The sequence below is a fragment of the Populus trichocarpa genome, chromosome 1 (assembly GCF_000002775.5).
Source record: "Populus trichocarpa isolate Nisqually-1 chromosome 1, P.trichocarpa_v4.1, whole genome shotgun sequence".
NCBI lineage: Eukaryota > Viridiplantae > Streptophyta > Magnoliopsida > Malpighiales > Salicaceae > Populus > Populus trichocarpa.
This window is the reverse complement of record NC_037285.2, coordinates 26,612,011-26,634,628: the sequence shown is the minus strand read 5'-3', so window position 1 is coordinate 26,634,628 and position 22,618 is coordinate 26,612,011. Positions and strand designations below refer to the sequence as shown.

Genomic DNA, 22,618 nt, shown 5'->3' with positions numbered 1-22,618 from the left:
TGATGATGATGATCACGGGTGAGACAGATTTATAAATAACGGATAGTAGTTGTACGCCTGTTCTTTTCTAAAGGTTTGGATTTTAATAAACGGATAGGAAATAGTACGCTGAGAAATTGCCACGTCCCACAGTATTTCTTGGATTTTTAAGTGTTTTTTTTTTTTGGATTATGCGTTGGTGACAAGAATTTACTTTTCAGCTTTTTCTGTGGCCAGTTACTGAATCTTTGTTTTTCTTTGTCCTGTCCTCTTGCCGGAAAACAGTAACAAAACATTATGCGCATTTAAAATATATACTATATATCTTCTCAGCGCTTTGTAAAAAACCAACATGTTAAAAAAAAAATTATTCCTAAATCATCGGTTAAAATAACAATTTAAATAATGCAGAAAATAATAATAATAATAATATACTGATAAAAAAAATCATACTCTCGAGCCTCTTCGAATTATCAAACAATCTAACCTTATTAAAAACAAAATGAAAAAAAAAGTCAAACTTAAAAAAAAAACATAAAACATCACCTTAAAAAAAAAAAAACTTTATAAACCTAGTTTAATATAAAAAAACTTGCAACTTGTTAAATCATGGATCCGAGTTCAATGAAAAAACTTAAATGTCATTCAATTTAATTTTGAAATGATGGAATCTTTAAAAAAAATTATTAATAAAAAAACTTGTAAAAAAAAAAGGAATAACAAAAAAAAAAGAATGAGCTTAAAATCTTACAGGACAAAACCCAACGAGGATAAAAAAAAAAGTCAAAAATATCCCCAACAAAAAAAATTACAATTAAAAGAATTATGACCAAACTTGAAAGATTAAAAAAATCGTAGAAGTGAATTGAAAATTATTTGTAATATGATAGATTAATTTATAGATTAAAAAAATAGTAGGGGTGAAATAGAAAAAAATTGTTAAGGGCTAATCCAATAGAATCAAAACGAAAAACAATAGAAAACAAAAGTTAGAAAAAGTGAATTAAGCCAAAAATATAAAACAAAAGTTAAAAAAAATAAAAATAAAAAAATCAATTTAAAAAAAAACAAGGCAAACTCGGCTAACCTCTCAAACTTAGTTTAATCTCTAAAAGTCATATTCCATAAATTTTGTTATCCAGATTCAATTAAGAAACATAATTCTCAACCAATTTATGTTCTAAGGATAAGATCAATAGAAAACAAATTAATAAAAAAACATGTAAAAACAATAAAGATAAAATGAGGATAAAATCTCTAAAAACATGATGCAATTTAATGAAAAAAATAAAAATAAAAATAAAAATAAAAATAAAATAAATATCAATTAAAAAATAAAAAATAAATTCTTTTAAAAAATAAAAATCATAGGGGTAACAAGCTTTAGTGTAGTGTACTAGTTTGCACGCACATATTTGATCTGTGCATCACAAGAACATCCATAAAATTTTAATTGATTTGATTTAACCTTTAAATGGTCTATAGAGGGTCAGAGTCGTGAGAATCCATGTTCTCGAGCCTAAGTAAATTGATCCTCCGTAGTATCCATACATGATCCAAATCAATTAAAGCTAGGCCTAAATTTATGGCGAGACATGAGAAAGTAAATGAAAGAGTTTTGCTCCATTCCTCTAATTCTAAATTCATCATCAAAAATCTGAATTCATTACATGTAACCTAGTTTGATAATATTTTTAAGTTGAAATTGAAAAGAAAACGAAAAACAGAAATACCCCACTTATGGATAAATTCTAATCTAGCCATTTAAAAAAAAAACTAAAAATATCTTTTTTAGGGACACAAGTAGGAGAAATGTTATTGATGTCTTGGATTTAAATGAGTGTTTGACATGATTTTTGTTTATGTTTTTAAATGTTTTTTAAAAGTTTTTTTGACTTGAAAAATATTAAATTAATGTTTTGTTTAGTTGTTTATAATGTGCTGATGTTAAAAATAAAAAAAATAAAAACATTTATTTTTATGTATTTTCAAGAAAAAAATTATTTTTAAAAAAATACCCTGCACCATAATCTTAAACACTCATTGGAGGCATCACTAGTTGACTGCGCCACGAGCAACAATTATCAGCCGAAGTTTTTTTGAATTCTTCTTAAACTCCCTTGGGGTATTTAGGACAGTGGTGAAGATTATTCTCAAAATGTTTTTCGTTTGAGAATGCATTAAAATAATTTTTTTAATTTATATATATGAAGTGAGATATTTTATATTTTTAGCACAATAAATTTACTAAATTATTTTTGGTGACAAAATTAATTTAGGTTTTTTTGGGGGGTATTTTTGTATTTTTATCTGAGATTTTTTATTATAATCAGAAAAGTAGAGGGATAAATTGATTTTTACAGTAATTAAAAAAATATTAAAAATTCAAGCATGTCAGGCGCATGCCCACCCCATGGAAGTGCGTGAAAGGTGCCAAGGAGTTTTGAAGGTGTGTGAAGAGTAATTCGGTGGTTGAAAATCTACTTCCACCATGTCAGTTGATTGCCCGCGGCATCCCCTTCCTCCATAGGTAGCACGTGTTGTATTGTGTTGGATGGATTGTCGTGGAGCTATTTTCTTTATCTTTTTTCTTTCTTCTCCCTCGGAATTCATGCATGATATTTAAAATTTCAAGACAATCCTCATATTTGAGTATCAATTTTCATTCTTTTGATTCTTTAATTTTTGTCATGGGTCCTTTTATAAGTTTTTTTTAATTGCATCATTTAATCTAAAATTTTTTCCTTTTTTTTTAATTTTTCAAATTTGATCTTGATTGTTTTTCTTCATTTTTTTCTTGCCTCTTTTATAAAATTTTAATTTTATCCTTTAATAAAAATTTTAATCTTAATTTTTCAAGTTGTAGTTGCTTCCTGTTTGCATACCTTCTTTATTGGCTGGGTATTTGTTTATTTGATTTGGAACTTATCGCTCGATCCTCTTATCTGCTTTATTATTTGTGATTTTAGTTCATTTTTGGACCCAAAAAATATTACTGGTGTAAATTACTTTGTGGGATGCGGTCATTGAATTTGCTGTGCAGATTAGGTTCTTGCAACTCATTTTGCTTTTTAAAATAGCTGGCTCACGTATTTATGCTTTCCTTCCCTTTTGTATCTAGAGAGCTGCAAACACAGGTTGGGGTTCTCAAGATAAAAGTTCTAAATGGGGACATGAAATGTTTGGTGGCCCAAGGAAGAGCGAGGAAGGATCTAGCTACGATAGGCCCTCAGAGTAAGAGAGCCACCCTACACAAAGTGATAGGAGAGAGGAAAAGAGACCAAGAAAGCATGATGATAATGAAATTGCACAAAGCCGAGAGAAGTTTATATCAGAAGGGAAGACAAGAAATTAAGAAGGCTCGAAGATGATGAATTTGAGTCAAAGCCAAGAGAAGATGATTATAAGAGAGATGAAACTAGATTGAAAAGGCACAAGGATGATTTACCTGAGCCAAAGTCTGAGAGAAGATAATTACAGAAGGGAGGAAAAGAGATAGAGGAGGCATGATCGTGATGAAATTGAACCAAGGTCAAGAGAAGATGATGATACGAGGGAAGAAAACAGATCAAGAAGGAATAAATCAAAGTCCTAATTCAGAGAAGAGCAAGATAAGAGACGAGCGGACAAATTGCCTGCCTCTGACTGTCAAAGAGAAAGAGATGATCACAGGTGTAAATCAGAGAGATAATTTTCCTGCTAGTATGCAACCAGGTCATTCTTATAATGGTTTCTGAGACTGGGAATGGCTTTTGTTTTGGGTGCTAGGGTTGATCCTGGACTTTATTGTGAGATTTTGCATCAAAATCTGAGTCGTTGCAGCTTGACAGAACAGAATGTCTGATGATATATTGTTTCAAAAGGATGGATTTGTAAAACAGTTTAACATCATTTAGGGAAAAGGCAATCTCTCTTATCTATGATAGGTAGAAAGTAAATTGACTTTGGTTCATTGTATTAAGGTGGCATTCGATCCCTTTTTGCTACTGTTAACATGCTGGTGTAGTTATTGCAAGTTCCAAGTGCTTAAAATTGAACCACCCGATGGTCAGTCCATTATTGGATCCTACATTAAGATCAGGATTGGATGACTCATAATTTTCTTGGAGGTTTTATTTTTATTTATCATTTCTCGGGTGAAAATTACCATAGATACTTGTGCTATGATGGGTTCAAAATTTTCAGAGGCATACACGACACTGACAGGTAATTTTGGATCGACATGCAAGATATGGATGACTTGTATGTACCATGTATCTGTACCATTTCATTGTGTTCCACAGGCCACCAAATGGCCAATAAAGTTTGGCCTCACTGACTGCCATGACACTACTTACCGTTAAGCTCTCAGTACGCACGCTTGTGGGTACAATCCTTTTGACCGAGTGCAACCTTCATCTAGGATGTTGGTTAGAGGACATCAAGGATCTGCTGATGAACTGCATCGCTTGTAGACTTCATAATCCGTGTTACGTGAATAGATCTCAACAATCAGAAGATTCCAGGAGGTCACTAAAGGGGACTAGAAAACTGACTTCCCGCGTCTGATATTGCTCTATACAGGCTCATATGCCTTCATCAGATTAATATTGTTATATCACGTTTCACCTTAATTATCTGTCTCTTAATTTGCTTATGAGTAGAGAGTTGCTCGAAATCAATGAGCAAACCCTCGGGCAATTTGTTGAATGGGTTGTGTTATTCTGCAAATGACAAATGAAAGTGGTGCAATAGTCTGCCCCTCGATTTGATAGCGATGCACAGAGCTAAGCCCTCTTCGATCAACCTTAAGATTTGAACTTGATCCAGAGTGGAGCAGTACTGACTGAAGATCATGTTTCATAACAGAAAGCATTCATATTCCAGCAGCCGGAACATTTTGAAATGTTCTCCTAGAAGTACAGGAGAAAGGGATATTCCGGTGCATGAAATGATAGGAAGTTTTTTCAAGCCGTTTAGGCACGCAGCTGTTGTTGAAGCATATGAACTCCCTCCCTGGATAGGAAGTCAAGTCCTTGGGTCATAGAGCTAGATCTTTTAGAATATAGGACGACATAAATTTAGGTGGACTCCCTAAAAACAGGAGTTCAATTTCTTGAAAATTCTGGAATGGCCAGTTAACGAATTGCTGACTGGATCTCAGCAGCAAGATGTCCACAACCTTAACATGTGTCCATCGAGCAGCAAATTCAGTAGCATAACAGTTAACACATCATACAGCAATCATGCTGCTTTAATGAGGGGTGGCAAGTGCATTATTCAATATGATCACAATTCAAACAAATGTCATATTTACATAATTCAGTCCCGATAAAAAGGGAGAATGCATGGATTATCGCTCCCAAAAGCAGGGGTTTGGGGGGGAATGATAAAATTTTGGTTCGTCCAAAAGTTACCCCAGGCACATTCTAGGGTTAGCTTGTAAGATTCCAATGAAGGTTTCAGAAAAGATTGGAGCCAGTTCCTTGGAAAGTGCTTCTTCAGTAGAAACTGCTTGTGAAGGAATTCAAACCAGGTACAAAAACAGTTCCTTGTTCATAAGTCAACAAGGCTTCTTTGTCCTCCATTGTTACTGTGTTCTTGCTAGTAAGAGTTGTGCATTTATTGTTGTCTGCTGGTGCCTCACGTTTTATGTTTGCTTTAACGATGTGCCCTCCCCTGGATAAGAAAAACCATTGCCGACCACATACTTACCGTTTGATTGATCTTCTGCTGAGGCAATTTGACCTTGTTGAAAGAATGCCTTAATTAAAAGCTGCAGAAGATCAAGAGGGTTGCTGACTAGAAGATTAGCTGGAAGATTAGCTAGAAAGTTTCTACTTGAAGACCATGTCTTTAAAAATAAATTCTTTATTATTTTCTTGTTTTGTTATTAATAATTTGTTATGCAATTAATAAAATTCAATCTTCCACACAACTTGTCTTTCTTTACGTTTTGTTCTGCACAATATGTTATAGGATTCAACAAATTGGTATCAAAGCTTAAATCATCTTGAGGGACTTGTGAATTAAGAGAACCTAAAAATACAAACCAAACCACAAATACAAAACCAAAAAAAACACTAAAGCAATGAAAATTAATTCAACCATCTCACATGGTTCACCACCATTGTTTGATGGTGAAAACTATGAAGTTGCGGCTATTAGAATGACAATTCATCTTGAAGCATTGGATCTTTAGGAGGTTGTAGAAGAAAATTATATTGTTCCTGATTTATCTGCAAATCCAACAGTAGCTCAACTAAAGATTGACAAGGAAAAGAAGATAAGGAAGTTCAAAGTTAAAGCCTGCATATATGCTGCTGTGTCAAACACAATATTCACAAAAATCATGAATTTGGAGTCTGCAAAGGATATATGGGACTATCTTAAAAAGAAATACCAGAGCAATGAAAGAACTAAAAGTATGCAATACTCAACTTAATCAGAGAATTAGAAATGCAAAAGATGAAGGAGACAGAAAGCATCAAAGACTATTTTGACAAGTTACTAAGCATAATAAACAAGGTGAGATTGCTAAGAAAGGAATTTCCTGATGACTGAATTGTGCAAAAAATATTGGTAACCATGCCTGAAAAATATAAGTAAAGGATTTCTTCATTAGAAAAGTCAAAAGACTTAACCGATATATCCCTAGGAGAATTGGTAAATGCATTACAGGCATAAAGGCAAAGAAAATTGATGAGACATGAGGAATTTGTGCAAGGGCTCAACACTCAGGAGAAAAAGACAAGAGATTCAACAAGAAAAAAAAGAAGTTGAAATGACAGAATCAAGGTGAAATCATATCCACCATGTCCTTACTATATATATATATATATATATATATAGCAGAGAAAGTGTTGGTAGAGACCAGATATTAAATGTAGGAAATGTGGAAATAATCTGCAGATCACAACAACATAAAGAAAAAACAAATCATGTTGCTGAACAACATGAAGAGGAACAATTGTTTGTTACAACATGCTTTGCAACAAGCAGTAGATCATGTGATTCATGGCTGATTGATAGTGGTTGCACAAACCATATGACAAATAATCAGAAGTTGTTCAAGAAGCTTGAAAAAACTATTATTTCCAAAGTCAAAATTAGAAATGGTGATTATATTTCAGTCAAATGCAAAGGAATTGTTGCTATAAACAGCCTGTCAAGTTTGAAATACATTTCAGATGTTTTATATATACCTAACATTGATTAGAGTTTGCTAAGTGTTGGATAACTTATAAAGAAGGGTTTCAAATTCATATTTGGACAACTTATGGAGAAGGGTTACAAAGTCATATTTGAAGACAAATTGTGCTTGATCAAAGACAACAAGTCAACAATGTATTCAAGGTGAAAATGGGACAAAAAGGTTTTGCTCTAAACCTTATAAAGGAGGAGCAGATTGCTTTTGCCATAAATACAGACAATGAAGAATTGTGGCATCGAAGGCTTAGGCATTTTCATCATGCTGGACCGATATACATGCAGAGATATAATCTTGTGAGAGGTGTTCCTTGGCTGGAGAATAGATTAACAAATTTTGCAGCTTGTCAATATGGAAAGCAGGCTAGAAAACCTTTTCCTCAAAGTACATAAAGAGCAACATATAAACAGCTTCACTAAATGGTAGTAGATACTATAAAATCTTTATAGATGATTATTCCTAATTTTGTTGGATTTATTTTCTTAAATTTAAAATATGAGTTTGCTAATGTATTCTGGAAGTATAAAACATGGGTGGAAAATCAAAGTGACCACAGGATACAGACTATAAGGTCTAACAATGGGAAGGAATATATTGGTGAAAGATTTCAATAATTTTATGATGAATCTAGCATTGAACACCAACTTACAACACCATACACACCACAATAGAATGGTGTGAATGAAAGAAAAAACATGAGCATCATGGAGATGACTAGATGCATTATGCATGAAAAAGAGCTACCAAATAAACTGTGGGTTGAGGTTGCAAACACAACAGTGTATCTACTGAATAGGATGTTAACCAATGCTTTGCAAAAAAGAACCTCATTTGAAGCTTGGTGTAGATACAAACCAAACCTGCAACATTTTAAAGCTTTTGGTTGCCTTTGTTTTACTTATGTACAAGTTAAAAGAGATAAGCTGGATATAAAGGCTAAACTAGAAGTATTCATTGGATACAGAAATCCATCCAAAGCCTACAGAATTTTCCAACCATAAAATGGAAAAATTCTAGTAACTTTATGGAAGACAAACAATGGAAATGGAAGGAACCAGAAGAGAAGGAGGAATCATCAACTTGGAAAGTTGTTGACAGTATTGATGATGAGCCAAACAAAGGTACAAGATATTTATCTGATGTTTATGAAAGAAGTAACATTGTTGTTTGTGAGCCTGCAGAGTTTGAAGAGGCAGTAAAGAATGATGAATGGATTAAACCAATGAAATAGGAGCTTAAAATGATTGAAAAGAATGATACCTAAGTGTTGGTGGACAAACCTCTATAGAAAAGGCCTAATATTGAAGTGGGTTTATAAAACCAAACTTAATGTAGATGGTTTTATAAACAAATACAAGGCTAGATTGGTTGTGAAGGGTTATGCTCAAGTATTTGGAGTGGACTTCTCAAAAACTTTTGCACCTGTAGCACGGCTTGATACAATCAGAATGCTATTTGCATTGTCAACACAGAAAGGTTGGAAAGTTTATCAGTTAGATGTAAAATCTTTTTTTTTTTCAATGATTATCTGTAAAAGGATATTTTTATAGAGCAACCAGAAGGTTTTAAAGCCAAGAGGCAAGAGCAAAAAGTATAATTGTTAAATAAGACATTATATGGTCTTAAACATGCTCCCAGGATATGGTATAGCAGAATTGATGAATATTTTCATAAATTTGGCTTTGTTAAAAGTCTAAGTGAGGCCACTTTATATGTAAAGGGAACATATACAAATTTAATTATTGTATTATTTATGTTGATGATTTGCTTGTAACATGAAGTGATGAGAAACTGATAGAAAAGTTCAAGGTTGAAATGCTCAAAGTATTTGAGATGACAGACCTTGGTTTGATGTCCTATTTTCTAGGAATGGAGGTGAAGCAAAGCGATGATGGAATCTTCATATGTCAAAAGAAATATGTTAGGGAGATACTGAAAAAGTTTCACATGGATAAATGCAAAAGCACAAGCACTCCTATGAATCTGAAGGAAAAATTCATCAAGGATGATGGAGCAAACAAAGTTAATGAAGGTTAATACAAGAGCTTAATGGGGTGTTTGATGTATTTTAGAGCAACAAGATCTAATATTACTTTTGCAGTAAATTTGCTCTCACGATTCATGCATTATGCTAGTGAATTACATTTTCAAGCTACCAAAAAGATTGTAAGATATATCAAGGGTGCTATAAACTGTAGTATAAAATTTTCTCATCTTCATAATTTTATGCTTCATGACTATTTTGACAATAACTGGGCAGGATTTGTGGATGATATAAAAAGTACTACAAGCTATTGTTTCAGCTTTGGATCAAGAATGTTCTCTTGGTGTTTAAGAAAGCAAGACGTTATTGCTCAAAGCACAGCTGAGATTGAATATATAGCAGCTATTACTGCTGTAAATCAAGCAATTTAGATCAAGAAAATACTTGTAGATTTGCATATGGATCAACTTGAGCCAACACGGATTTATGTTGACAACCAGACTGCAATTTCTTTTGCAAATAATCATGTTTTCCATTGCAAGATTAGGCATTTTAAAATCAAATTGTATTTTTTTAGAGAAGTCCAGAAAGAAGGTGATGTTATTCAGCTTTCTTGTCGAACTAATGATCAAATTGTAGATGTGTTAACTAAAGCTCTTTCAAAAGCGAATTTTGAAGAATTAAAAAGTAAGCTAGGTGTCTGCCGCTGCCATTAGATAAGGAGTGTTGAAAAAATATCTTAAAAGCTGCAAAAGATTAGGAGGGTTGCTGAGGAGAAGATTAGTTGGAATATTTCTACATGAAGACCAAGTCTTTAAGAGTAAATTATGTTATTATTTTCTTGTTTTGTTATTAGAATTTTGTTATGTGATCAGCAGATTTGATTGTTTTTCTGTTAAACAAAAACTCTAGGGTTATGCAATCAATAAAATTCAATCTTCCACACGACTTGTCTTTCTTTACGTTTTGTTCTGCACAATCTGTTATAGGATTCAACAGCCCTGAAAGCATTATATCCTTGTTGAAATCAGGTGTAACTTCCTCCCCTCTATGGGAAACATTTACAGCAACAACAGGCTCCAAATCTGGAGTATTGATAACTCGCTCCTCAATAACTTTTTGAGCTCCAGCATTTTCCCAATCCTCAGCAATCACCATACTGTTATTGCTTTCCCATGTCTTGAAAGTTCTGTCTGGGCCAGGCTGCCAAGCGATTTCTCCTGTGCTTCTTTTAAGAATAAACCTGTATTGCATCGTCAAATTGACGCGTACATCCTGCCAGAATCCAGATTCTGTATATCTTATCGAATACCAGTATAATAGCTTTTTTGATAGTTCCTCCTTACCAGCTCAACACTCCATGTGTGTCCCTCTGACCCGTTGAGTGGTATGGCACTTGATGGATCCCACAGACCAACCATTCGATCTTCCCCAACTAGGAGAAATTGCTCACCGAATACACACTCCTTCTGCAACTAGAACTTCACATGAACAGTTTTTGCCGGTGCTGAGAAGCAGAGAAGCTACAATCATTGTTTTGAAATCACAGTAAGCACAAACTTGGATCGAAGAATATGGAACAGTGTAACTTACTTATTTTTTGGTTCCAGGATACTGCAGTGTCGAAGCCATTCAAGACCTATTTGAAAATTTAAATCAATCGAGATGAAGCTTTTTGAATGAACTCAATTAAGCTCCTAAGCTATGATAAAAAGAACTCCAGCCTTATCTTGATCTTAAAAGTGACCTCTCTGGAGCAAGAGCAAGGCTCATTTACAAATTTGGAACAAAACTTGAAGGGTGATCTTATACTACTGCATTGTTGGACCCTTGATACCACTTGGGAACGTAGAATTTAGTGCACCTTTTCTTTATTTGATAATCACAATTATGACTTTCAAGTTCTTCACATCAGCTGACTCTTCTATAAGACTATTATAGCGAGTACTCTTCGTTAACATTGAATCTGTGAGTATCTTTAGAGGGAAATCGGACTAAGAGATCCTGTCATGTTTCCTCTTGATAATTTATAATCCAGGAAACGGAAGTGATCCATGATTAACTATAGATTTTTATGCATTCATGCATGCTCATATATGAAAGTTATGAGTTTTGTTTTTTATCACACACACGAATTCTGTTTATTGTTCAGAGGAAAAAATGATATAAATAAAAATATAAATACACAATGAAATGAAAATAAAAGAAATCATTAAAGAAATAAGGTACCTCTGCATCAGTTGCAGGGTTAGATTTCAGGACCAACAATGGAGCATCTCTGCGTCAAAACAAAATCAAATGATTAAAATGTAGTCTCTTTAGATTTGGAGACGGAGAAAAACCAAAATCATGTCGACCAAGCAGAGCTGATCTTGATGGTGATAGAGTTGTTTTATTGTTTTTTTGTAAAGACCTTAGCGGACAAGCTAGTTAAAGTCTCCATTGCTAACACAAGCTTGGGTCTTGTTGAACTAGAAGAGACGTTTAGTATCTGTAAAGAGCGCGGAGGCTGTATTATATTCAATTTGGGAAGGCTAAGGAATGAGAAGGTTGCGGATCTAACATCAAGTGGTGGGTTTTTGACACGTGGCATATCAAGCAGAGCTTGTTGGTTTGATTTTCTGTTAATCTTAACGGGCTTGAGAGTTTGAAGGATCTTTACCAGGATTTTTAGCTTGATCTTTCCTTGTTTTGGTGCTTGGTAAAGAATCTTAGGGTTCAGAATATGGGAAAAAAAAAAAAAAAACTTCAATTGCTGGGTAGTAGGGGTTTATGTTTTTTCCTAGGGTATTTTTTTTGTAGACATATCGTCCATTACTAAGAAACCTTGAATTTGGATAGACGGCACTTCATCTATCAGATCAATCTCGTTTCATGTTGCTGGATACTGGGTTCTCTTTAAAACTTCAACTACTTTCAACAGTATATATAAAGTAAGTAATGGTCCTGGTGAAGAAACTATTGCAGTTTAGTTACTGAACCTTCCAACTGCATTGAGCTTCCTAATGGGAGCTTTGAGATGTGGCTGCACTTGGAAGGACAAACGTGATCAAGAAATTTGAACTACCTTCAAAGAATCTGGAGGCAAAAACAATCATTTAGCTTTTGGCAACAATCTAGCTTGCTAACTCCTTAAAGCCTTAATGAATCAGCAAAAATGCAAGTCAAGTTATAATCCCATGGTAAAATTGCACGTCCTCACGGTAACAAAAGTTGCAAATGCTTATTGTGTATGGCTGCGGCAGAGTCCTCTACCCAGGACATCCAGCGATGGCATGTCAGAAAGGCTAAGGCAGAACAAGTACTTTCAAACAAAAGATCCACAACTTGTGCGTAGAGCTAGTGTAGAAGAGGACTAAAATTACCAGCAGAAACCCAAGCCTATCAAGTCCAAAGTTGAATCAAGCAAGGCCAGTTGGATTCAATCAGGTAACAGGCTTACTGGGACTGAAACTGAATTCAATCAACTAGCAAAACTGCCGTGCTTGAAAGTTGAGGTTGTTCTTGCTGCTATGGTCTGAGCTAGGACATCAGAGTTTGCGGGTAGATGATGAGTTCAGCTGTAAAACATACTGGATCAAAGCATATGTTTCCAATATCAGTTTTTTTCACATAAAGCTTAGTATATTAGATCATCACGGTTTCCTAAACCCTTTTCAGGAATCTAAACTCCCACCGGATCCTCATGACACCTACATAAAGAATTTCAATGATTTAACAGAATCAGTAATATAATGTACTTGAGTGTTCAACTGCATTTTGAAGAACTAAGAAGTTCATCATCAGTCTGCATAATCTGACCTACTTGTCCAGAAAAAAGTTGTTGTCAGGAACCAAACTCCAATCTCTAGTAATGTATTTCAATTTCTTCCAATTGTAAACAAAAATCTCACCAAAGCCCTACAGTCTTCATGTGCATAATAATATACCATGAATTCTAAACAAATCCCTTCACAAAATCACCCACCAAAGAATAGCACCGACATCATAAACTAACTAGAAATGCAGGCTCTTTTTAATGAATTAACAGAGAACACAGGCACTCATTCTCAAGTAAACAAATAAATTTTTTAAAAACAAATCAACAAGATCCAAATCCCAGTAGTTCCTTTTTGACTGAATTTCTAACACTCATGAAATCACCTATGCACTCAATAATGACAATCAAACAACGAAGTTGAGTCACAAAATAAGTATCCAAATTCAATTGCAAAAAAATTAAAGGAAACACCACAATCAATCATGCAAACCCTTCAAATTAAACTAAAGAAATACCCCAAGATTTATTATTACATACACAACAGTAGGAACAACAAAAACAAACATGGTATAGAGTTTAGCTAACTAATTTTTTTTTATTTGATACAACAAAAACAAAGTAATCAGCAGCGAGTGCTGTCGTAATCAACAACCTCAGAATCAGTAACAGACCGAGATTGTTGAACAATTGACCTCCCAATCGAATTGATCCACTCTTCTTTTTCTTTCTCCGAATCTGCTATAAAAAACATTGTTTCTTGGCTCGTCGAAAGCTCAAACGCATAAGGTTTGTTAAGCACATCTTCTGCACCTTTCACGGTCAAGCACTTGCCCACGGGGATCGCCCCACGGGGAATTGACCCCCGTGTCACGTTTCGATCCTTGAACCACACAAGTTTCCCTTGTTTGAGAACGAACCAGCGGCGACGCCAGGTTTTTATGTAGTCTCCTTGCTTTGTTAGCCAGCCTGAACGTTCTGGGTCTGACCAGAAGTCGATGTTTCTGTAGTCGTCCGGGTTTGGGTCTTGACCCGTTAAGGATCGCAAGAGGGACTCCATTTTTTTTTTCTTTTCTTTTCTGGGATTGGAGGTGACAGGATCGAAGAGAGAAGAGAAAAACAGGAGAAGGAGAGACGCGATTCTGTTTAATTTTGTTTAACTCTGTCATCGAGGGTTAAAACGAGGTCGTTTATAATTTTTTCCCTTCTTTAAATTCAAATTGCATCCAAGGGATTTTCATCTTCACTAATTTTACAAATTAGTCCACTGTTTTTATGCTTTCGCAATTCATTTGCTATGGTTCGAAAAAATTAGTGTGTTTTTAGGACTGTGATGATGATTTTTTAAAAAAGGTATTTTTATTTGATAATATATTAAAATGTTTTTTTATTTTTTTAAATAAATATATCAAAATTATTAGAAAGTACTAAAAAAAACAACATTTTAATTATATTTTAAGTTGAACAAACTTTTAAAATGCAATTAAAAAGCTCATCAATAAATTGTGGTTTCCAGCCCTCCGTGATTCTTCTAGGAACCTCCATTGGATCCTCCACAATCTCCTCCCTCCGACGACCTTCATAATGGTCCATTATTGTAACCATGTTTTCTTTGGCCACAATTTCCATACTTGGTTGAGCTCCTATGACACTATATCGCCCCTAACATGTTGACCAAAAGCAACACATTACATAAACATGCATTTTCACAAATATAACAACAGTGAAAGTTGAAGGCCATACAATTGTTGAAGCATCCAAGCCAGGCTCAACCGATTCAAACAGAAAGCTTGGAGCATCCCTATCATCTTCCCTAACCAGACATCTGTAAGCAAGCACTGGAGTTGAGTGATCTGAGAATATACATCGGTATAGAGGAATTAAATTCCCATTCATTGAAGCTTCTTGAAATCTTGCTACCTGGTTATCTGGAAAGAGTTCAAACATAACGATTAGCACTCACTTCTTCTTCTTCTTTTTTAAGAAGAAGAAGAAGAAGAAGAAAAACGATGACCACATCATAAAATTAATAAATAACTAGTACAGTCAGAAGATAGTACACCGTAGAGGTAAGGAACATTGGACAAAACTTCCATCCAATTAATACAATCGGTTACAGTGTTAGCATGTCTAACCCAAAGATGAGCAGCTCTACTGCTAGAAGGAGGAGAAAGGATAAAGTGCGAATGAAGAAACCTACTGAGAATAGCACTAATATCCTTATAAATCACAGAGAGATCAGAAAATCTTCCAATGAATGAGCCTTTATTGCATTGCATGGATCACTTGAATGAGATTCCAGATGATTGGATCTTGAAAACCACAATCAGCAGCAAAACCAAATCCTCCTTCACAGAATAAGCATCAATAATTGCTGGATCCAAGACAGAGGCTTCATGAAGTGACCTTCTTGCCATAAGTTCACATTTGTACTTTCCAAAAAGAAAGGAAAAAAAAAACACCCCAGCACCTCCTCCTGTCAGGCTTGAAAATATCAACACTCATCTTCATATAAGGATCTGAAGGCGGCTGCCAATCATTGACAGCAGATACATGATTACTTACTTGGTTGAGAGTGAAACAGAACCATTGCATGAAACTCAGAAGCATGAGAACCCATAAAATTCCTGTTGGATGGGAGATTTTTGACAGGTTTGGCATGGAGTAGATTATTTTGTTTCACCCAAATAAACCGAAAGGTAACAAAAAAAAATTCCAAACAATTATGATCTAAGAAATCCCGATTCTGAAGGAAAAGTTGCATTACATTAAGAGCATAAAAATAAGCAGGCACCATCCTCAGAGATGAAACCAATCAAGTAACTCTTCCATGAACACATTCAAAAGACGCATGCACATGGTACTCGTCTGATCTTCCACGCAAGCTGCAACAACAATTAACACTAATACCCCTCCTGCATAAAGCTTGTGCTGTTGGGAGAATATCGTGACAGAACAAAAAAGTTTGATTTTGTTAGGCAGCTGCGAATCCCAAAATTTGCCCAAGTAAAAGATAGTTTACATCCAAAATTTTCAATCAACAACGACGCATAAGGAAGGGTATTCTCTTTCAAACCCAAACAGACAATGAAGAAGGGTTGTCAAATCCTCCTCTCCTGCTTGGCTAAAAGACTCAAATCAAAAGTTTCCAAGTCACTGCACCCCAAGCCACCATCTTTTTTCTGGATTACAGGGTGTCTTCACTGAAGGCCATAGATTTTCCCACCATCTGAGTTCAGGCCCCGCCAAATTTGCTAAATTTCGTTTCCTTTCCCTCCATTTCTTGACAACCAAACAGTACAATTCATTGTCTTTTCCATCATTTCATCAAAAGCCACAAAAATAACTACAAGCAAAACAAAGCAATTTAGAGAGTGAAAGTGAGAATTAGGTACCAGGTGTTGAAGCTGAGCATTTGAGCGTACAGCCACGCGAGCTTGAGCTTGAGATTGAGAGTCTAACGTTGAGATTAACGGGGGAAGTTGCAGGCAAGCGGAGATTTAGCGGAAGCAGACGATGAGTAACAGCAAGGGTTTTGTCCACGGGCTTCAAAGAGCATTTGTCAGAGAGAGAAAAGGTAAACCGAGAGACTTCGCCCATGGCGGCAGAGAATTCAAAGCAGGGCGTCTTGTCTTTCTTTTCTTTGCAAGTTTGAATTAATTGACAGATGTTATTGTTCCTCGATAAGAACCTTATGGTAAATTACTAAAATGCCTCGCCTAAAAAGCTAATGAGCTAGATACGGTAAAGTTTACACTGAATTATGGTAAAAACAATGATTTTAACTTGAGAGTTTTAATATTTTTTTATGTATATGTTACAGAAATAAAATTCCGTGCAAGCTAAAATAGATATTTGTTTGTTTTTTTAGGTATTTTTTATAATTATAATTTTAGAAAAATAAATTTTAAAAAAAATATGATTAGTTATAGTTAGTTAGATTTAGATATTTGTTTGGTAAAAATTATAATTAAAGTTTATGTATAGCAAAAAATATGTATAAAATATTCGGTGAAAGTGTGGTTACGGTTGTTTTTTAAAGTGTTTTTTACTTGAAAATACATTAAAATAATATTTTTTTTATTTTTTAAAAATTATTTTTGATATCAGCGTATCAAAATGATTTAAAACACCAAAAATATATCAATTTGAAGCAAAAAAAAATAAAAAAATTTTAAATTTTTTCAAAAGTGCTTTTGAATTACAAAAACAAACAAAATTTTACGAAACACAAGCTTATGAAAAACAAACGCAACCTTAATTTGAAGTTTATTGAGTTTTTTGAAGTTTTTATACTCCTATATTTAATTGATATTCTTTTTTAAAATTAAGCTAGAGCTTATTCATGTAAGGAAAAGAAAAATAAAATATTGAACAAACAACTTTTTTTTCCTTGAAAGTTAATTATTTCATAGAGTTTGGAAGTGTGGTTGTAATTGTTTTTTAAAATGTTTTTTATTTAAAAATACATTAAAAAAATATATTTTTTAAAAACATATCTTTAACATCAACACATCAAAATAATATAAAAACATAAAAAAAATATTAATTTAAAATGAAAAAAAATTAATTTTTTTTTTAAAATACTTTTAAGACTTAAATACAAACTTGCCTTTATCTGTTTCAAACCCTTTAATCTGAGTTAGTATTTGTGATGATGATCGTAGCATGTCATGGTATTTTTAAAACAGATTTCTTTTAATCTAGAATTTCTTTATTAAATAATGAAATGTATTTGGTTAAATATTTTAATTCCTTTAAAACAAATTATATTATATGTACAATAAAACAAAAAAAGAAGCTTTTCCCTTCGTTATTGCAGGGGGGGGGGGTCAGAATCAAAAAATCTTTCCACTAACGTCATAAAATGTAATACAGCTATTGTAAAAGCAGTGACTTAATTTACATACTACTATAAATCTGTACTGAATCAGTCCTTTTCCTGTCGATATTCCTGTAAATGGCAACTCTCATTTTGGTTGAAAATAAAACGGTTTACGCAATCCAGGTCTGCTATCTCTCTTAGCTCTTTGCATGTCTCCAGTCATGCATTCACCTTAACATGATTCTGAAAGAAAAATACACGATGAAAACTTATAGAAACAATGAACTACAAAATCACGTTCGCAAAATCAACAGCTACATACCTTGGAATAGGTGGAGTCCTCTGATAAATAGCGACCAAATATGAAGTTGAAGAGAGAGAGAGAGAGAATCCTTGTACTCGTCAATTATTAGCATCACTGAAGGCAATTCCGGAAGACTCGGACTCCCTGACCAAACACACATGCTAAGATGATAAGAATCCAAATGAAGATTAGGGGGGGCATAAGCTAATAAAAATAAATAGCTTCTCTTTTTTAATCCATACCTGCAATGCAAATGTGATGTCTGCTTCATCTACTTTTAAGGTTACTCTCTTTAATTTATCATCACGAGACTGCCCTAGTTTAAGAAGCCCCTGCACAATGTTCTCAATATCATGCCATTGTTGGTGAATCTCATTATTCAGTAAAAATGATGTGCTTTAGTTCCTTTCTGCTATTCACACTTTTATATGAGTGATGATTTTGCTTCACGTAAATAAAATACTCAGGAATGAACTAAAACTTGACACGCATTTTTCTGTCTGTACCTGGTCAGCTACAACTCTGCACATGCTCAAGAATTCCAAAATCCCAACCGGTGGTATGATTGTTGATTTGCAGATCTCCATGTAAGATTTGTTTAGCTGTATCCATGTGACAAGTTCAATACCAGTGACAACTGCTAGAAGTTCCTTAATCATTATTTTAAGTAAAGAAAGCACACCTCTCCTACAGTAGTATCCTTCTTTCCTCCACGGAAAAACTTCACAGCAGCGCACAGTATCATCTGCAGTTCATATGTCATTAAACACTGGAATCTTGACACTTGAACAATAGAACAGGTCCCCCAAAGAAAAGAGGAAATCTAAATGGGTTGCATTTTTTATATGAGAATCAAAAGGAACTACACTGTACTAAAGCGGGTAAAGAATCATCATGTTAAATTCATATATATCATGCAAGTGATATCTGCAAATCAATAATTACAAAGTTACTGGCCCAAACTTACTTGTTGATGCTGAGGGAGGGACTGTATGGTGTCCACTGTTGGTGACCTAAAAGCTTTTGATAAAGCAACAGCCATATGATCAATCCTCACCTATAACAAGTTCAGGGAGACATTTAGCATGAAAAAAATTTTAAGAAGATAATTTCTTAATTTAATTTGGAACTATCAAGTCAATAGCATGATTAGACTGGAAAAGAACACAACAGTCTTTTACATAGTGAAATGCAAGAGTATTGACAATATGAGGTGGCCTTGCAATAAGTTAATAGCATTATGTATGAAAATTAATGCTTGAAAATTGATGCAAGAGTATTGACAATATGAGCAAGCACTTACGATGTCATTTTCATGTGTTTTAATACAAGCTGGAGCTGTCTTTTGTTGAGACAATTCTTTATCAGAAGGTAGAATGCTCGTAGATTCTCTAAGTTCTGCTTCTAGAATCTCAATTGCACTCCTGAAAAAAAGAATTAAAAAAGGTTATACACACTGCCACTTCCAAAGCCCCGACTGGGAAAAGCATGCATCAGAAATTTGAATTAGGGTAAGCCTTATGCCATGAAATATAAATGCAAAAGAAGACTATTAAATAAATAGATAAAAGAGAGAAAAAAATGACCTGCAAACACAAAGGGCTTTACGCATGTCTCCAGATGCAGCTGCAACTTTCTGTTAGAAGTCAAGAAAGGCTATTGATCTATTGTATAAAAGCAAACCAATTCATCAAAAGTGCACCCAAAAAAAAGGGACTTACTCTGGCACAAAGTTCCATTGCATGTGGGTGAAAAACCGTGTGTGGCACTGCCTGTTGATGCAGAGCAACAGTTATTACATGTCAGCAATGTATCCATATAATTTAAAAAACTATAAATTTCGCAGGTATTGTTGTGAGTTACACAAAGCAGGCTCATGCATATAGGAAAAGTGAAACACAAGGATGTAAATTACCAGTAGCCTCTCCTGAAGTATTCTGAGGATTTGATCCTTGGAATAGGCCCTGAAAGTTATAACCATAGGTTTGCCTGCCACAGGAAAGAATGCACATTTGAACCCACCAGTAAGTACCAAACCCAAATTCATGCTTAGTAAGTGACAAGTGAGTGAACAGAACAACAATCAATGCTGAAATGAAAAATGCTAATAACTTAATTTCATGACATTGAATCAAGGATAAGCATCTGCACGAGGATGTAGAAAAAATTCATCAACTTGAAGAAAGCAACCAATGAACTCACAATTCAATGACTTAAGTCTCGGAAGAAAGCGATCTGCTAGGTCAATGGCATTTGCTACTCCTGCAAAAGCAAAGGTTAAAGAGTTAATTCTGGTTTGAATGTGGTAAGCAGACTTAAAACCCAAAAGACCAAGCGAAGAACCATTAGATAAGTAATTTGTGACGAATATTACCTATCAATATGCATCTAGAAAATGGGAAAGTTGTAAGCATGAAAAGATCATAGAGGACAGCACGGTCCTTGGTTATTAAATAATCCAACTCATCAGCAATTATAAGCCTGCAACAGGTGAAGTTTAGTCATGTATAATCCAATAAATTATGCAGCAAAACGCATTAATTCAAATAGATTTTGCATGCGTCATGGCCCATTTTACATGTCCATGAGGATAACTGAGACCAGTATATTCTGTACATTTGACAGTGAATTGCACTCCCCCATTTAATTGAGAAAAAGATGGCAATTTATTAGCCTATGTGTCGATGACATGATTCTTACATCATTTTGGAGCCCAGTGACTTTTGTTGCTGCGAATACAAGTTCTGGAGATGTTGTAGAGGTGAGGTAGATCCATTGATTTTCTTCCCCGGCTGGTTTTTCTCCATCACCTGAGAAGACAAATCAGCTAATAAGCGAACATGGTAGCATCTATATGCTATTATACTGCATTCAGTGGAAAGAACTGTCCGTCCATACCTTCTTGAAGATTTCAGATGTTTTTGTTAATGAAGTGCAATTCATGGTCAGTACATCCGGAGGCTGAAACCCAGCCTGATAGGATAATAACTTGATGAGCATTGACAATTAGGAAAAAGCAAACGCACAGCAACAAGCAAAAAATAAGAAAAGCATTGGGAGCGCACATTATAAGGCGATTAATTACTATAATTCGGTTATTGAGTTCAAGAAACTAAGTGACCTAAGTTCTTCCACTCGTTCATTTCTACAAACAATAATAAACTGGCGTAAAAAGCACCGTAATTCATTGGTGTATAAAGGTCAAAAAGGCAAGGAAAGACCACAGCACAAAGGGGAGATTACAAGCATCCATGTTGTTTTCTTATGTCAATATACAGAAAATCAACCCTAACTCAATAAATTCACAACATCTATTCAAAAGAAACCAAATCATTTATTCTAAAAACAATAAATTCAGTTCTACTTACCTCTTTTGCCCAATCAACTAAACACTGCTTCACTTTTTCCATCGACAATGATTTCCCAGTCCCCGGGCACCCACACACATACAAACTCCCAGCCTTTTCCTGCTCTATACACGCCTTACAGAAATCAAAGACCCTTTTCTGCTCATCTTCACGGCACACAGCACTAGATGGTGCTGTCGACACATGCAACACCTCCTTCACAACGCTTACTTGCTTTACATCTACAATTAAACCACAACAAAATTAAGCTCAACTAAACATTAATTTAAATTTATTGTCCAAAAGTGGGTAATTAATCAAGCAAAAACCTCTTGGATTCCAATTTGGTTTCTCGCTGAGATTATTTGACAATTCTTTCTTCACAGGCGATTTGCATTTCTTTTCTAGTTTCTCAATTCCCTGAAAATTAGCAAATTATCAAACACTTTAACCACTTACAAACAAAAACAGAAAACGCATATAACAATTCGTTAACAGTGAAATTAAGATCTATAATAATAATCAAAAGCTCACATTAGTAGGAGTGTTAGGGCTCGAATCGACGCATCGGCGAGGCGATTTCCGCTTCAAAGGAGAAGAAATCGGACTCTCGTGCATCACTAGATCTGCGTTAGATCTTAATCTCCGTTTCTGAGGAGTAGTTTCACCGTTGGATCGAGAGATCTCGTCCGATTTGACGGCCATGATTGAAGAGCTGCAGCCTGCGATTGACGGCATCACTAACTGAATTTAAGTGCTTCTTAGGATTTAGAGAGACTGAAAAATAATTTTACGAAGAGATAGTGAGGCGTTGATGGATAAATAGAAGGCAGAGGAGGGTTTTAGGCGAAATTCTTTTCGCGCGAAATTTAACCGTAACAATTCGTCTCCCGCGCATATATAAGTGGTCTTCTTTTTTTTAAAGTCTTGCCTTAATTCGTGTTTGGGCTGGATTCGGTCCATTTAAATCATTTACCTGCACCACCTCACCAGGGCCTGGACAAACAGCCACTCCAAGGATCCATGTTGTTTATTCAATGCGTTTAATCTTTTTTCTGTATATATATATATATATATTATATTATAATTATTATAACATACTTTAAAAAGCGTGGAGAAAATAGTGTAGCTTTCCCATATTTTTTAATTTTATTATTATTATAATTATATTATTATTATAATTATATTATATTATAATATAATATATGTACTGTAGCTATCTTTTTTTTTTGC

The 22,618-nt window shown here is 34.5% G+C and overlaps 3 protein-coding genes and 1 long non-coding RNA gene across 5 annotated transcripts; all 4 read right to left on the bottom strand.

The window, feature by feature from the left end:
• Positions 1–10,078: 10,078 nt before the first annotated feature.
• LOC127905017 (uncharacterized) lies at positions 10,079–11,926 on the bottom strand. The gene is made up of 2 exons (XR_008058619.1): positions 10,746–11,926; positions 10,079–10,659 (listed from the first exon to the last, which is right to left on the bottom strand). It is a non-coding gene; the product is annotated as an uncharacterized LOC127905017 (long non-coding RNA).
• Positions 11,927–13,390: 1,464 nt separating this feature from the next.
• Positions 13,391–14,088, bottom strand: LOC112328225 (pleckstrin homology domain-containing protein 1). The gene has a single exon (XM_024605621.2). The coding sequence runs from the start codon at positions 13,967–13,969 to the stop codon at positions 13,535–13,537; it is 435 nt and encodes a 144-aa protein (XP_024461389.1). The 5' UTR covers positions 13,970–14,088; the 3' UTR covers positions 13,391–13,534.
• A 249-nt stretch (positions 14,089–14,337) lies between these two features.
• On the bottom strand, positions 14,338–16,596 carry LOC18095060 (anthranilate synthase alpha subunit 2, chloroplastic). Of its 2 annotated transcripts, none has more exons than XM_024605611.2 (3): positions 16,305–16,596; positions 14,653–14,837; positions 14,338–14,571 (listed from the first exon to the last, which is right to left on the bottom strand). In XM_024605611.2, the coding sequence occupies exons 1-3, from the start codon at positions 16,507–16,509 to the stop codon at positions 14,365–14,367; spliced, it is 597 nt and encodes a 198-aa protein (XP_024461379.1). In that variant the 5' UTR covers positions 16,510–16,596; the 3' UTR covers positions 14,338–14,364. The 2 variants fall into 2 exon arrangements, with proteins under 2 accessions (XP_024461379.1, XP_024461382.1); XM_024605614.2 differs by having other exon boundaries at positions 14,338–14,560.
• Positions 16,597–17,744: 1,148 nt separating this feature from the next.
• Positions 17,745–22,263, bottom strand: LOC7478539 (cell division control protein 6 homolog B). Its single transcript, XM_024611742.2, has 17 exons — positions 21,920–22,263; positions 21,715–21,805; positions 21,407–21,627; positions 20,937–21,011; positions 20,739–20,848; positions 20,413–20,519; positions 20,241–20,300; positions 19,954–20,027; positions 19,760–19,810; positions 19,625–19,674; positions 19,342–19,462; positions 19,006–19,095; positions 18,721–18,783; positions 18,545–18,640; positions 18,281–18,370; positions 18,057–18,182; positions 17,745–17,977 (listed from the first exon to the last, which is right to left on the bottom strand). Exons 1-16 carry the CDS (start codon positions 22,121–22,123, stop codon positions 18,150–18,152), a joined length of 1,536 nt encoding a protein of 511 aa, XP_024467510.1. The 5' UTR covers positions 22,124–22,263; the 3' UTR covers positions 17,745–17,977; positions 18,057–18,149.
• Between the last annotated feature and the right edge of the window lie 355 nt (positions 22,264–22,618).

Coding starts and splice junctions, on each gene's coding strand:
- LOC112328225 (XM_024605621.2), bottom strand. CDS start 13,969: ATGGAGTCCCTCTTGCGATCCTTAACGGGTCAAGACCCAAACCCGGAC.
- LOC7478539 (XM_024611742.2), bottom strand. CDS start 22,123: ATGCCGTCAATCGCAGGCTGCAGCTCTTCAATCATGGCCGTCAAATCG. Junction 19,811..19,953: donor TACTTCAGGAGAGGCTACTG/GTAATTTACATC, acceptor CTGCATCAACAG/GCAGTGCCACACACGGTTTT. Junction 18,784..19,005: donor CCCTCCCTCAGCATCAACAA/GTAAGTTTGGGC, acceptor TATGAACTGCAG/ATGATACTGTGCGCTGCTGT.
- LOC18095060 (XM_024605611.2), bottom strand. CDS start 16,509: ATGGGCGAAGTCTCTCGGTTTACCTTTTCTCTCTCTGACAAATGCTCT. Junction 14,838..16,304: donor ATGCTCAGCTTCAACACCTG/GTACCTAATTCT, acceptor AACTCTTTCCAG/ATAACCAGGTAGCAAGATTT. Junction 14,572..14,652: donor GCTTGGATGCTTCAACAATT/GTATGGCCTTCA, acceptor TCAACATGTTAG/GGGCGATATAGTGTCATAGG.